Source organism: Manduca sexta, chromosome 19, assembly GCF_014839805.1.
Source record: "Manduca sexta isolate Smith_Timp_Sample1 chromosome 19, JHU_Msex_v1.0, whole genome shotgun sequence".
Lineage (NCBI taxonomy): Eukaryota > Metazoa > Arthropoda > Insecta > Lepidoptera > Sphingidae > Manduca > Manduca sexta.
This window is the reverse complement of record NC_051133.1, coordinates 15,026,915-15,042,850: the sequence shown is the minus strand read 5'-3', so window position 1 is coordinate 15,042,850 and position 15,936 is coordinate 15,026,915. Positions and strand designations below refer to the sequence as shown.

At 35.9% G+C, this 15,936-nt stretch overlaps 1 protein-coding gene and 1 non-coding gene across 2 annotated transcripts; one reads left to right on the top strand and one right to left on the bottom strand.

Moving 5' to 3' along the window:
- Positions 1–103: 103 nt before the first annotated feature.
- On the top strand, positions 104–7,087 carry LOC115442038 (protein TANC2; the record flags this gene model as incomplete). Its single annotated transcript, XM_037440357.1, is given in 12 exon segments — positions 104–235; positions 540–671; positions 909–1,114; positions 1,414–1,974; positions 1,977–2,297; positions 2,299–2,863; positions 3,168–3,415; positions 3,759–4,044; positions 4,283–4,393; positions 4,798–5,035; positions 5,340–5,574; positions 5,792–7,087. Coding segments are annotated over 12 exon segments (3,329 nt in total), but the record flags the coding sequence as incomplete, so codon positions are not given.
- Positions 7,088–8,938: 1,851 nt separating this feature from the next.
- On the bottom strand, positions 8,939–15,896 carry LOC115442039. Its single transcript, XR_005112604.1, has 14 exons — positions 15,780–15,896; positions 15,285–15,335; positions 14,714–14,935; positions 13,610–13,695; positions 13,139–13,202; positions 12,759–12,890; positions 12,203–12,292; positions 11,631–11,828; positions 11,139–11,370; positions 10,910–10,944; positions 10,783–10,834; positions 10,537–10,686; positions 9,800–10,036; positions 8,939–9,590 (listed from the first exon to the last, which is right to left on the bottom strand). It is a non-coding gene; the product is annotated as an uncharacterized LOC115442039 (transcript).
- Positions 15,897–15,936: the final 40 nt, after the last annotated feature.

Sequence of the window (15,936 nt, the reverse complement as noted above, 5' to 3'; positions counted from 1 at the left end):
ATCATTAAACCTTAACTTCGCCCATAAACATAAATTTACTTAGTGTACATTAACAGATAAAAAAACAGTTGATCCATAATTTCAAGATGTCAATTTATTACAGCATTACAAAGCGGCAGATCAGATGAGCTGACGCGAATGTCCAGTGGTTTCTTCAAGGGAAGAAAAACGGCCGCTCGACGGTCTGCTAGGGTCAGCAGTAAACAGTCTTCCACTTCTTCTGAGATCAAAAAAGGTAAGAAGCAAAAGATAAAATCAAAACGTTGAAAGGCTTAGAATAAATACTTTACTATATGTATTATGTGTACTACCACCGTTTGCTTATATTGTGCGCTATCAACTCCTCAAAAAACTCAGAAAATTTTCATTTGTATGTATCCTGTGTAGCGTGTAATTCGTTGGTTTATGGTTATGCTATTTTATATAATTCTATCTTCTTCGTATCTTGTAAGTTTTTAGAAGATTTTAGATTGAAAAAGCTTCAATGTTGATATTTGTGCGTAAGATTTTGATTACATCTTATATTCTGTATTCTACAGTCCACCCATCACCTCAACTGACGCTGCGGCCACTATTCTTCGAAGTGCCGTCAACAGACAACCGCGGCCACTTCTCCGGCAGACAGTGGCTCATCAGGGACATGGAAAAGGCTCTCGAATCCAGTGCCTCGGGTTGGTATCTTTGATTTTCAGTTTAAGTTAGTAAGTTATTTTATTTCGAAAACGAAATCTTTAAATGATTTTGATTGATAAATTTTTCAACAAATTTTTAACATCTATCATAGAAAATCCAACATCAATATTTTCATTTTCTGAATAGTGTCATTAAATAAATCTCAATTGTTCTCATCTAACTCCGCAATGTATCATAATTATGAATCCTATATTTAATGTTATTCCTTTCAATAGGTATCCTAGTGTCAGGATGTCCAGGGACAGGAAAGACGGCGTTGATCCTGCAGCTGGTGGAATACTCCTGCTTCGGCAGGAAGAGGAACTACGAGTATGAAGAGTTAAGGGAGCAGTCGGATATCAGGGAAATGCTGCCCGAGGAGATGACTGCCGGCATGTTCACCCATCTGGCTTCCCATGTCGTTGCATATCATTTCTGTCAAGTAAGTAATTGATTGAAGTTTTGGCAGTTTTGTTATTCTATATTATAGTTTTAATCCAAAGATGTATAATGGGAATGTCATAACTTAAACAAGTCATTTGCGCTTTTATGAATATAATAAGTTATAATTGTTACTTATTATGAAGTGTATAAAATTAATTATATACATTAATTAAAAAAATATTTGAATAACCACTGCTTCTCACACCTATATGTTAATTCTGTTATCAACATTTAAAACAATCACAAATTATTTAGTAATTAATTTTCCACACATATATATATTTTTTTTTATTACAGGCCGATAACAACAGTACTTGCCTGGTGGGTGAATTCGTCCATTCGCTAGCTGCACAACTGTGCCAAGCTCCGAGACTGCAAGCATACAGAGAGTATCTCCTAAGCGAACCACATCTCCTTGGATGTTTATCCTTAAAGGAATGCATAGCTGACGCAGATCTGGCATTCATGAGGGGGATAATCGAGCCCCTTATCTTCCTCCGAAGAAATGGAAGCATAGATTCCACCAACAGCATCATCCTTGTCGATGGTCTCTGCGAAGCCGAGTACCATAGACCAGACCACGGTCACACGATCGCTTCGTTCCTCGCAAGACATGTGGCTGAAATGCCCTCGTGGCTCAAAGTTGTAGCTACAGTCAGGACCCAGTTCATAGACTTAACAAAACAACTGCCCTACGCGAGATTAAGTCTAGACGAGTCCGATAATGTCAACAAAGATTTATTGGAATATTTCAACACTAGAGTCCAAGCAGCGCCTATAATAGAGACCAACATAAAATCATCAACTGGAAAATTGGAAGGAGTACACAATTCGGTGATGAAGTTCGCACAATATGTCTCCTCCACTTGAGCCAAGGCTCGTTTTTGTTCCTAAAATTAATATTAGATTTGTTAGAGAGGAGTCATATTGTGGTGAAGTCGACTAATTACAAAGTGGTGCCGATATCCTTGGCCCAGATATTCTTGTTGCAGTTCAATCTGCGTTTTCCAACTGTGCAATCTTTTGAGAAGGTCACACACATTCTCAGCGTGTGTTTAGCGGCCTTATACCCTCTTACATTGGTGGAGATATATTATTCTGTGAATTCTTTGTTAGTGAACACGTTCCTGCCTTGGGATGAGTTTTGCCACAGATTCGACAGCCTCACAGACTTCCTCGTAAAAGAGAATCGACAATACGTACATGTTTTTCCACCCTTCATTCAGGGAATGGTTAATCCGAAGAGATGATAATGAGAGCCCCAAATTTCTATGTGATTTGAGAGCTGGTCACTGTGGCATCGCCTTTAGATTATCTAGGGTTCAAGCTCCACTGGACTCCGAGAAGTCTATGGAGCTCGGTCATCACATTCTGAAAGCTCACATGTATAGAAACTTGGGACCTGCACAGCTAGGGTTATGCCCTAGAGATTTACAAGCTATGATGGTAGCAACAAGCTCAGCAAATGTTGGTGAAGCGATTGCTAATTTGAGGAATATTTACACGCCCAATGTGAAAGTATCTCGCCTTATGTTGTTGGCCGGTGGATCTCCAAACCAAATTACCGAGTGTCTTGGAAACGCTCCTTTGCTGTGTATGTATTCATATCAAGGGATTCTGTCCATGGTTGGGCTTCTTATCGAGTTTGGAGCAGATCTAGAAATGACGAACTCTCAAGGCTGCACAGCTTTGTCGCTAGCGTGTCAACGAGGCCACACTGATGTTGCCCGAAGACTTATAGCTGCAGGTAATTGAATTATTTTTGCGTAATTATTAATTTGACATAATTAGATTACCTAAATGTAAAGTTTAGTATTTGTATTATCACAATTGAACCTTAGGCAACTCGACCGGGCAAAATAATATACTAAAGAACTTAGATAAAATTTTGCCATTGGAAAACTTAAGGTTTTCACTAAATAAAACTCGTAAATAATTTTTGTTCATTCATAAAATAATTCAACAATCAATCATTGTGATATTCATTTTAATAGATATAATGAATCTTAAAGGTAAGACACCTTGATTACTTATCCTTAAATCTCTTCCAGGCGCATCGCTCAGTCACACAGACACAGCAGAACAAACTCCCCTGGTTCATGCAGCAAAGAATGGCCACCGAGACACTGTGATCTACCTTCTCGGCTGCCAGACAGGCAGAGACGATAGGAACTCCATAGAAATTGATGAAGGGAGCATAGAACAACTGGTACCTGGGTCTAGACACGCCTTAATAGCTGCAGCGCAGAACGGGCATTTGGATATTGTCGAATATCTGCTGGATACTGCTGAATTAATTGTGAGTATGATCTTTGAATACAATTTACTATATAGAAAATGTTTATTTTACACTCTGTTCAAAATTGATAAAGAAAATCCGATCTGTTGTAATTTTATAAATTTATTAGGTTATATCAAATAATAACTCCTTAAGCTCGGACTTTAGATTTGTGCCTTTGAATAACAGATAAAACGTTAATTTTATTAAAATCGCAATGAAGGTAATTGGCAAAGCAGACTTTCGTAAATATCTAAATCACCTAAACTGAAGATGGAGCAGTTTCTTTTCGTCAGTCTTCTATACTTATACACTATACTTATCAGGTCTAGTTTGCAACTATAATTTTTATATTTTATTCCAGCCGGACGGCATATGCCCAGTAACAGGAGAGACAGCACTCACAGCTGCATGCTCCACTGGTAACGCAGCCATCGCCAATGCTCTCCTTATCCGAGGAGCTACTCCTTACTCTCTAAACGCGAGACAGATGTCCCCCCTAGCGCTTGCAGCCAAGAACGGAAGGACAGCGTTAGTGTTGAGACTCCTGGATTCCGGAGCAGACGTGATGGGATCCAATGGGAAGAGTCCGTTGATACTGGCTGCAGCGGAGGGACATTCGGATGTCGTTGAGATGCTTTTGGATCATGGTGAGTTTTTAATTCTTCATCTTCTGCCTTATTTCTATTGGAGTGAGATTTGGTTTAATGCTGCATACTGTTTCAAGCAAGTTTTAACTTAGTTTTATATCCAGCCGTCTACTTAGCGTCACATCTCAGATAATTCTACTGGATTCTACTTCTTAAGCAAAATTGTAATTGAATTATGGCCTTTGATACAATAAAACATTTTGAGTCGTATTTTGACTGTAGTTCCTTTTTGGTATAGGTGCTGATCCAGACGCAGTGGATGGTGATGGTCTATCACCACTGGGCTGGGCGTGCCTTCGCTCCAGGGTACCCACTGTGATAACACTGCTCGACAAAGGAGCTACTATTGGTAAGTTAGTCTACGCACTCATTTCACACGATTTTTTTCACGTATTTATAGGTATTAAGTAACTTAATTAGTGCCTCACATTTTATCAGTATAAGATTTAATAAAAGCATCTAAATATATATTGGCTGTAGCCAAGATATTTTTCTACAATCGTTAACGCTAATAAAAAACACAAAAAATGTATGGGAATCACATATCCCATCAATAAGTCTATCGCTAAGGTTCATATTATTAGCGTTAACTAATGTAAAAAAAATTCAGATATTATTATCGTAACCAACCAGATTCAAAGAAACCAAAATATATATTCCTATAAAAGTTGTGAAACTAATTCTACTTGTCTACGCATATATGTCTACATCCGATCTATCAAAAGCCATTTTACAAATTCCAAACTATTTTAGACCTACCAGATGGCAGCGGCAGGACACCGCTCGGCCTCGCGTGTGGAGGATCATCAGATCTGGTAGAGATATTGCTGGAGCGAGGAGCGTCACTAGAGAGGGTCGACCATAGCGGCCTCAGACCTCTGGACAGGGCGATTGGACAGAGGAACATACAGGTCGTCAACTGCTTCCTGAGGAAAGGCGCCAAGCTAGGACCAACTACGTGGGTGATGGCATCAGGCAAACCAGAATTCATGTGAGTTTGAATTAAATTTAATTAAATTGCTCATAAAACTTCATATTATAATCCATTTACCAAAAAGTTTAAATTTGCATTCGTTATTGTGTATTACCCATTTTTTCCTTCCAAAACGAACGTTCCCTGATGGCTTTATTCTTATTCATTAATGATTTAACTTCACCATAATTTATTATTATACAAAATCTACTATCCGTTGATGCTTTACATCTTTTTATTCTAGTACATGTTAAAGAAATATCAAAACTTTAAAATGAATCTTACTTATAACATATTAATAGCAATTTTCTCTCATCTGCAGGCTAATCCTGCTAAACAAGCTTCTAGAAGACGGAAACATGCTATACCGCAAGAACCGCCCCTCGGAGGCCGCCCATCGCTACCAGTACGCCCTGAAGAAGATCAACCCGCTGATCAGCGACGAGGGCGTCACGGCTCCCACCACTCAGCCCGTTCCACATGAACATGTCTCTGCTTTCGTGCAGCTAAAGACTAATCTACTGCTGAATCTGTCTAGATGCAAGAGGAAATTAAATGTAAGTTCATCATATTTTTATTCACTATTCACTGGGATATAGCTGCTTAAGTACAAAAGGCACAGAAGCCTAAACTAGACTACAGATGGGGCCAATTTTTATGTCCATCTACTTTAAATTAAACTCATTGTTACATAAAATTTAAAAAGTACGTACAAATGAGGTGATTGCTAGCAACGATAATAATTAATTAATAATTTTCTTTGATGACTTCCAGGAACCATCCGAAGCTCTAGATCTTGCCGCGAGGGCTTCAGTTCTCCGCCCAAACGCCTTCGAATGCGCTTACGCTATGTCCCGAGCGATACTTGCTCTCAACAAGCCCTCAGAAGCTCTCCCGCACGCTAGAAGAGCTCTACTACTAGCGCCATCTAACGATCTTTCCGCAGTCAGGACTTTGAAGGCACTTCAACAAGAAATACTGACGAGGATCAACACAGGCTCTCACAGCCTCAACGGCGACACTAGGTCTATGAGAAATTTCGATACAATCAGCCTGAATATGCCTTAATGTGATAAACTATCGATATTCTATCGACTCTAAAAAATTATAGCAATACTTATAACAAAGTTTTTTTTTTATTCATAATCAATCTCAAATGTTTTGATATTGTGGTAAATGTAATTATACTCAATCAAATGGATAATTTGGTAGTGTTATGATTGCTTGTTTGGTGTCGAACGAAACGATATATTTTGGTACATTTAACTTTTGTATGGTTATTGTATTATCTGTATAAACGAGAAAAATAAATTATGATTAAGAAGTAATCATACTTGCTGAACAAATCGATAGTCGACTAAAATCGATATCTACGTATTTTAATCGATAAATGCATTTTAATCTAAGAGGATTTTTATTCGCTTAAAATATTTTTACTTATTTTCAATAATCGTTCCATTTTCCTGTAGATATAAAGAGTATGTATTGAATGAGTTTGTACGAGAATAAATGAGTTTTTACAATGTAAATATGTAATCCTTACATATAAAATATATGACAATGTACAGCGTCGTAATAAGAATAGATGTAAGACTCGAATATTGTAAACAGTATAAATTTTCGCTTGCCATTTTATAAATTTGTGAAATGCTTTAATTTTTTTTTTTATTGTTATGAATTCAGCTTTTATTATGAAATGAAAATTATCAGCCAAGCTTAGGATTTTACTTTTTTATATTTCAAATTAGTGCCTATTATTGCAATTTAAAATAGATTACTGCAATTTTGTTATTTAAGAGATTTTGAGTTTAACTCATATGCCCCTTATCTTGCTTCGTTCTAATTTATTGAATATTTTTTTTTTGAAAAAATTGTACGTGGAATTTAATAGTTTGATTATTGTGAAGGTTTTAATGTTTGTTTGTTTGTGTTGTATGTATTTACAAATAAAATAAGTCCTTATGATTGTATGAATAGTGGATGTATTTATTAAATAATGATTTTAGTAACAAAAATAAAAATACAATAGAAAAATTATGGCAGTGCAGAGGAAAACAATAGCATAGAAAAGATTTATTTCATTACAAAAGACAACCTTATGTCTTCCTATTTATGGATGGTATTTGTATAACAAAAAATAATTGCGAAACTCAAACCTACGCGTGGATTTTTTACTGTTAAACTAATATCAGTCCAATGTTAAAGTACATATGGTTCGATACTTATTGACTCTTCCGCCACTTGTCCTAATCATCTGCACTGATCATTATAACAATTTTATTTCTTTCTGTTCCAAAACTTGTCTCAGCAAAATATATTTTCAAGACTGACATTGGTGACATTGCAATTGAAATTATGTTTAATTTTATACCAATAAGGTGTTATTTTAAGTACAGTAGTTACTGTGACAGTACATATTATGTTAATTAAACTTTTTTTCATATTGCTTCAAAATATTTTTTTATTTTCCAACCTAGTGCATTTATTAATTTATAAGTAATAATTCAAGATAATTTTTTATATAAGCTGAAACACCCAAATTAGATTTCGGTGTAAAAGATCATATAAAAATACAAAAACAATAATAACAATGAAACCCCACGCGGAATTGATAGATCAAGCACACCGCCTGCGCCGCCGCAGGAACGAGCGGGACATGTGCGGGGGCGCGGGGAGGGGAAGGTGTGCTTTAAACAGTCGGTTGTAGTAGTAGGTATCAGGGAGCGACTGGCATTCGCCGAATTTTTATTAATACAAAAGGTAACCAACTTGAAATTTTAATATGTCTTTGTGATAAAATATAAGAATTGTTAAAAAAATTGTGCAATGGATTGGACTACTGATTCTCGACAAACTAATTTCACTCTTGTAATATACTAAAAACAATGTTGTATAAGTGTATCATTAATTATGTCTATTAGAGCAGCGAAATAGTGTTAACAACTGATATTGAACTGTTATTAAAAGCTGCACTACACACTCCCGGTGTGTTTCCTAGAACAGCGGTACCGTCATAAAGCGGCAGTAATACAGCGGTGAATGACGTCACTAGAACGTTGTAACAAACGTAAGCTAGATTACAAAAAAGCGGCAAAGTAGCTGCAATGATGTGTGCGCGCGCATATGCGGCGATTGTCTCAAGTTTTCATTTGGCGCGCGCAGCAGAGTGACATCTCAAGTCTCAACGATGGATACTTGAGTGAATAGTCACGAGCATGTGTAAATTCATTTCATCATTATTCAGGTGTATTCGTTACTCATCATTTACAGTTATAATACATTCGTTGACGAATTATTCACCAATATTCTAATTTATGCATAAAATGGGTCGCATGACAAATGCTCTTTTGTCACGCACGAACATGCCGCGCGTAATCAATTCGAGCCTTTTGTTAAATGAGATAAAAGATATAATTTCAAAGTCTATTTTATGCAACTCTATTTTGTTCCGATTAGGTTGTTACATAATTATCAGGTTATGTCAAAACTAATAATCTACTTGAGTTCAGTACTTTTGGTCCGATCTTGTATATTATAAAGAGCCAAAAAGTTAGGTTAGCTATAAAGTCATAGCGCTACGGATTCAGCCCGGTTGTCGCCCGATGTTTCCATCTCTCCGGATGGCTCAACGCTGGGTCGTGAACCCAACGTAACCTCTCAGTCGCCCCCCCCCCCCCCCTCTCTCCCGGCGCGACCAAAAAAACCACCTCCTTACATTTTTTGTGAGCTAAATTACTTTTGTACTATTTAAACTTTCTATAATTAAATATTTAACTTTTAGTACTTCTAAGACGCCATTATAATATAGCTCACTTTAGTTGTTTTTGGTACCCAACACCATTCTTATACAAAAAATAGATAAGATGAAACAAAACAATGTTCCGGTATAAAATATTTTATTTTTTTAATATAATTTTTTTTCACGAATATCGTGGAGCCCAACTGTTAAAAAATATTTATTATAAATTCCGTATTAGAAATTCTTATAACATCATTATTTTTGTACGTGATAATTTCACAAAAATATATACCTATTTATGGTTATTTCACAAGTTAAAGTACATTGAACCTGTACAAAATATTTTTGTATATAGAATTCAGGCTGTGGGTGTAGTAGTTTTTGTAGCAATGGTAGGATTGGCAGAAGCGGTAGTGGTAGTATTCAAATGAGCCAGCGCAATTTGAGTATGCAACCAAAACGGGTTACTTCTCCAAACACCATCGTTGGCATATGGTCGCGAAAGGTTATTTTGCGCTGGCAACCTCAAATAAACTGGAACAAGTACCAACGGCTTTTTAGGCACCGGCTTCACATCAATGATCTGGACTTTTGGTTCATTCTTGGACTTTAAAATTCCATAATCGTAGATTGGCTTTTGACAATTTTGTAGTGTTTTTGAGATGCATGATTGCCTTGTGTTGAGACCGGCCAGAAAACGTGGTGGAAGTGGTTCAAAATTCGGTCGAGTTTCACCTTTGTTATGTTCTGCTCATGTACTGGGATGGAGTGCGTCATCTCTGTGAAGACTTTAGCGCACTGCGGCGTGTCCTTCCTTCTTGATACTGGGCATGTCTGTGAAAAAAAAAATACATAGTGAAGTGTGTTTGGGAATAAGGATATCTATCGCACGGATGCAGTTTGACAACAAATTGTGAATCATCTCAACACCACTTACAAATCAAACGTAACTATTGCGTTTCTAATAACGATTCGTTGACAACTTCTATAGACATTTTGGATACCATTTACTAATCTACCAATTCAATAAGAAAAAAACTCACCATAATCATAGCGTCAAGGAGATTCAACAGTTTCTTAGGCGAGTTGCAATAGTCCCTGTATAGAGGTATGTTGGTAAAGGCGCCGAGGTAGACATCAGTCCATGGCTTCCACTCGTCGAAGCCGTTGCTGAACTTGCGGATGCGGTCTTTCATCTGGAAGTGGTCCATGAAGCCGTACCTGCTGAGGACGCCCATCTTGCCCATAAGACATCCTGTGGGTGGGGTTTGGTCTATGCACTGAAAAAAATAATCTAATTTAAAGTATTAATCTTCTTATCTATATCTATACTATTATATAAAGCTGAAGAGTTTGTTTGTTTGAACGCGCTAATCTCAGGAACTGCCGGTTCGAATTGAAAAATTCTTTTAGTGTTGGATAGCACATTTATCGAGGATGGCTATAGGCTAGTTATGTATACTTATAATTCCGAATTTTGACAAAATGTTTGTTAGAAGTAAACGTAGAAACCGGTGAATCGATTTGAATGAAATTTGGTGCACTAATGTTCCGGATTAAGGCACCGGTATTTTTCTCCCATAGGAAATATCCGATTTTTATAACAGATGGCGCTAACTGCTAACATATGGCTCTATGGATCGCTTCAGTTATTTAGGTACTTTTATAGCGGAAATTACTTCATGCGGGCGGACCCGAAAACAACACCAAATTATTCATATTAAATAAAAAACAACATACAAAGTAAAAAAAAAACGTAAAAAGAAAGAAAATCTCTTACCGAGTATTTAGCCAGCGCGAAAGTCTTCTTTCTATTGACGACCGGTGTCTCTGGCGCTTGCTCCACTCGCGTGAGAGACTTCAAGCCGCATTCCGTCAGCACCTCACGACTCACTATCTCGGGCAGGAAACATGTGTCACGCCGGTGTTTCTGAAATACAATAATGATTAATTGATTTATATCACTGAAGGCTTGAGTAAAACACATCATTGTGATTCCTCGACTCATTACTTAAAACATACTTACTGGACGGGATTTAGACGAACTGATTTGGCACACCCTGTTGTCCTTGGAATGTCTGAAAAGTAAGAATTGTTTCTGAAGTATACTGTATTAAACTATAATACTAAATAACTTAGTAAATTATTCTTACTTGCATAAATTAATCTTCTTTGTTAGAGGACAGTTCTGAAAGCAAACAATTTTACTTGTAAAATATTTTAGGAAACAGTTTCTTATCGAACGGATCCAAGATTCCTTTATTATTATGTCTACAGACAATGAATTTAATGTCCCATTAGATAACATAACACTTCGGCTTTCTGCCAAGTGGTCCTTCGAGCCGGAATCTATCAATAAACAAAATCAAATAATTGTATTACCTCAGTAAGTACGTCGAATGTACACGCCAAGACATTATTTATATCGCATTCAGCGTCATAGTCCCTCAGCGGCTTCGTGAGGCAGGTGGTGACCACCCTAGCCTTGGCTTTCATCCACGTCGGCTGCGCGTCGGTGAAGTTGTCCAGGAGTTTCAAGGAAAGCGTCCATATCTACTGCGCCTGAGTCGGATATTATATTCAACTTCTTAAAAACGCAGGTTTCTTGTTCACACTGGAAATAAAATTCTAATTGATTAATTTCAAGTAAGCATGCAAAATTTCCAAGATGTTGTATACAAGTGAAGTTAAATAAAAACTTTTAAAAATGATTTCTTATGTTACCCGAATGTTAGACATTAAAATAAGACTATTTTACGGATTTAATCGCAGTTTTTTGTATTATAATTTTCTCTGGAGTTTTATTTTAATATTTAAAAATACATACAAACAATACATAAATTAGCTTCAGATCTCTATCCTAATATTACTTACAGATTGTGGCACAACCATGATATCTCTTTCTCTCGCTGGTCTATGAGTGGTAGAGGGCGCTGGAGTGGTGGCGGCGGGTTTGTCAACTATTGACAATCTGGACTGATCGTTCCACGTCAGTTCGAACTGACACTCGGACCTCCAGGCCGGTTTGATGAACTCATCCATGTTGCAACACTCTAGAGGATCTGTAACATCCTAATGAATATAAATAGGTTAAGTTATATTATATTATGTTTTTTTTTAATTCATCTGTCAAAATCATTCTCTATCTGCCCATTTGTATTATTAAAGGTTTAATTTGTATAAACGGATATAAAATTCATGATACCAAAAAAAACTATTTTTTTATCCTCTGAATTCTGAAACTACTATCCGATTCCGAAAAAATAACTAATAGAAAACTACATTATCCCTGACTTACACAATACACAGTCTACGTTATACAGAGAACGACTTTTCCGCGGGCAGTTCCGCGAGCGAATGCTAGTAAACGATAATGCACTTAATGAACTATTTACTTATAACCTTCTTTGATACTTTGTCTAGAATTTCACCCATAACAAACATACCTCAGGTGCTTCAGTGACGTCGTTGAGGTCTACAACATGTACTTTATCTTTTTCGTCGGTAGGTGGCGCTTGAATCGGCGCGAAATGGACCTGTAAGATTACAAACGGAATTACACTATTATGCGTTATGAAGTCTTCTAACTCCATGTCTAATTCAATTCCTATCGTGCATGACGCATTCACGAGTCGATTTAGGTTTTTTTGTCTATTTTTGCCATCGAGCCGCGCCATGTGCTCTTTAGTGTAGATACTAAATTATCATTATCAGAATAGTTAGCCAATCAGAATTTGTAACAGTTTTGTGATATTTCTGTTAAATAAAATGAGAAAGGAGGATTTTCAATAAACAATTTCTTAAACGAAAGCTTAAGAATATTACAATTGATATCGTTTATTGAAAAAAAACTTTATTGAATTGTAATATTCTTGCAATTGTTATAACTTAGTCTTTCCGACAATGCGTATGCCTCACGTCTCCTAACAATGATACTCGAGAAATATCTTAAGGGATAATATATTGATTCACTTGTATTGCGCTATAAACAACTATCCTTACCATAGGATAAGCAATAGTGGTTCCATATTGCGGTGCGTGGGTATAGTACTGCATAAGACTTGAGAAGCCACATTCAGTCAGAATCGTGGTGTTGATGAACGGCGGGATGCGGCAGCATTTCGTCTTAAAATACTGAAAATACAAAAAAACAGACTAGAAAATCAAATAAAGTGTCCTGTATAATATTTAATTATTTTACATAAAGAGAATCGACAAGGTTAAATAATCTTTCGCGTATAACGCCTTTTACTCATTGGATTAAAAATATAATTTCTTAAAAATATTAATTTTTATTTTTTACTACATAATAGTTTATTTCATTACAATCCAAAAACATATATTTTTTGATAGAAATCTTATAGATTTTTGTTGAAACTTACATTTTTCAAAAACCAGACTGGCCGACGTTCTAAAGGCAAGTTCTTCTCCATGTTTTCGTACAAGCTGTAACAAATTTATTACTGGTATTTCTATTTGTTTTATATTTAATGAATTTAAAAACAGTACCGTGCATGTTACGACAAAAATACCAATTATTGAATTGTAAAAAAATGACGCGTTTTTGTCCCTTCGTTAGGATTGACGAACCTTTATTACTCATCATGCCATTAATATTGAAAAAGATAATAATGTCCCTATAAAATACCATCCAAAGCTGACTTTAGCTATTCGGGCGTCTCGTTTCTGATGACCTTCTTTTAGTTACCTAATTTCTTGTCGCTATACATTCTCAATTATTATCCCAAATTATTTTGTGGCGTGCCTTTATTCACCATCCCTGCCTTAGGGAATATCGACTTATTTTACTAGTTTATTTATACTAAATATGTATCTATTGATAATGATAATACCTTTGTGAGAACATGTATTTCACCCCAGCAAGCGACGAGACGGGAGAGCAAGCGTCATCTTTTCGCAAACTCTCATCTGGACAGTGCTGTAAATGTTTAACGGGGTTTAGATTAGTGATAAAACTTGCAGAATCGACTAGCGCAAGCAATTTTTACCGTGTACAAAATTACAAGATGACTTCTGTATATTTTGAAGTTTGCATGACTTGCGTTATGTGTATTAAAACATTGCTATTAGTTTAAACGCATGTGGAAGTTCTTGCGCGATGTATTGCTTCCAGAACTTGTTAGTCCAAATAAATTACTTTGTTATTACTAAATACACACTTAGGAATAGCTTTAAATTACATTGGAATAATTCTAATGTGCGTATGCGCTTTATGTATCAGGATAACGCAATCAAGACTCTGAAGTACCATAAGTCAAACTTACAAACTACATGCCTCTTCATTCAGTTGTATAGAGAATTTAAAAAGTAGATATAAATTACAACATTATAAGTAATAAATGTTGTTTAACACTAAAACTTTAATCCTGTTTGTAGTGTTTGTATCTATTTAATCGATACTATATATTGTCTCACGTACACCAGTAGAGGGCATAGCTGTCTATCTGTCAAATCGGGACCGTCAATCGGTTGGAATTAAGACGACCTGCATTTGGAACTGTGTGTAGAAAGTGAGCCAGTGAATAATAGCTGTTAGTCATTGACGTATATTCTATAGAGACGAACGTCCATATAAACTATTTGTTCAACATCTGAACTAAAATGGCAACCAAAACGTTATTGTTATAACTTATTTAAGTATTCACTTGAAAAACAAATAATTTTACTTATTTGAATAATATTTTTATTCACATCAAGGTTTGCACTTAGAATCGCGTTTTTATATTTTGAGCGCACTCTGTACATAACCACAGGCATCAATATTGACATCAAACTAAAATCAATTTGAATGGATGACAGTTCAATTCAGTTGAACACTGTGAATATTCGGAACTCCAAATCTAGTACGTAGTACATATATATCGATGCTGTTAGTGCTTTTTGTTGTGAACAACAAATTCACATGTACAGCAGACACTACACTGTCTAATACTAACCTCAATGAACTGATCAACCAGGCAATGCATCAACGCCTGTCCAGGACACGTGTTAGTGTATCTTCTAGTTCTAATGCCATAGCAGACGTCTAGAGCAGGGTCCACAATGTCACGCCACGCGCCCTCCGGCAAAAGACTCTTGATGACCGCTGCGTACCCGTCTCTTTCTGGAAGGGCGTCTGGCAAACCCAGCTTCGTATTTACGCAACTCCATTCGTGGCACTGTTGATATTTTATAAAAGGTTAATATCAAAATGATGTTAAGAAAATTACTGAAGTGATTTTGAATAAAAATCTATGAGACCAATCTTGATTCTTTCGATTTTTTTTTTCCATATCGATTCATTATTGACCGAGTTATGGGATAACATTAAAAACAAAACAAGCTTACACGTCGAATTGATAACCTCCTCCTTTTTTGTAGTCGGTTTAAAATTAAGGTAAACTTTAAAAAATACGTAATAAAAATACGTCGCAATTTTTTTAATGTGATATCTATAGGTCAGTATACTTTCATTCTTCTTTTTTTAGTGATATCTTCATTTAAATTTAGAACCGTGATGATACTTACAAGCCGTGAATTTCTCAGATACGACCTGCCAAAACCAGGTTGCGCAAACGCCTAGAAAATTATAAAAAAAGTTTAACACAAACATTATAGCATTTTTATTTACATTTAATGTATTTTCTGTAAATATAAACAAAACTTATTAGATATCTTATCACACGGCCAAAAGGCCAAATAATAATTCAGTAAGCGCCACTTTAATGTTGTTAATTAACTATGAGCATAGGTGATATTCAAATATATATAAAAAAAATAGCAAACTGAATTGTAAAATCATAAGAAATCCTTTATTTTCAGTATGCAATTAAAAAAATAAGTAGATATGTATAACATTGTGTTTTTATACATTTAAATGATGATTTATTGTCCTAATATTACATCATACCGCCGAAACACTGATGAATCAAAATGGCTGACTGATTTCACTTACTACCTTCCTTCTAACTTAGAATCACATTATTTATCAAAATACAAAATAATAAAAGCAAAAGGACTTACCGTATGCAATACAAATGTTAACAATAGTAATCTCATGCTGTTCACGAGAATATTCAAGAATAACTGACCACAGAGTGTTGATAACGTACGGCCCCGTATTGCAGGGGTCGCGACACAAGATAAACATTTTTTGCGTTGTCTCAATAAGGAATAGGAC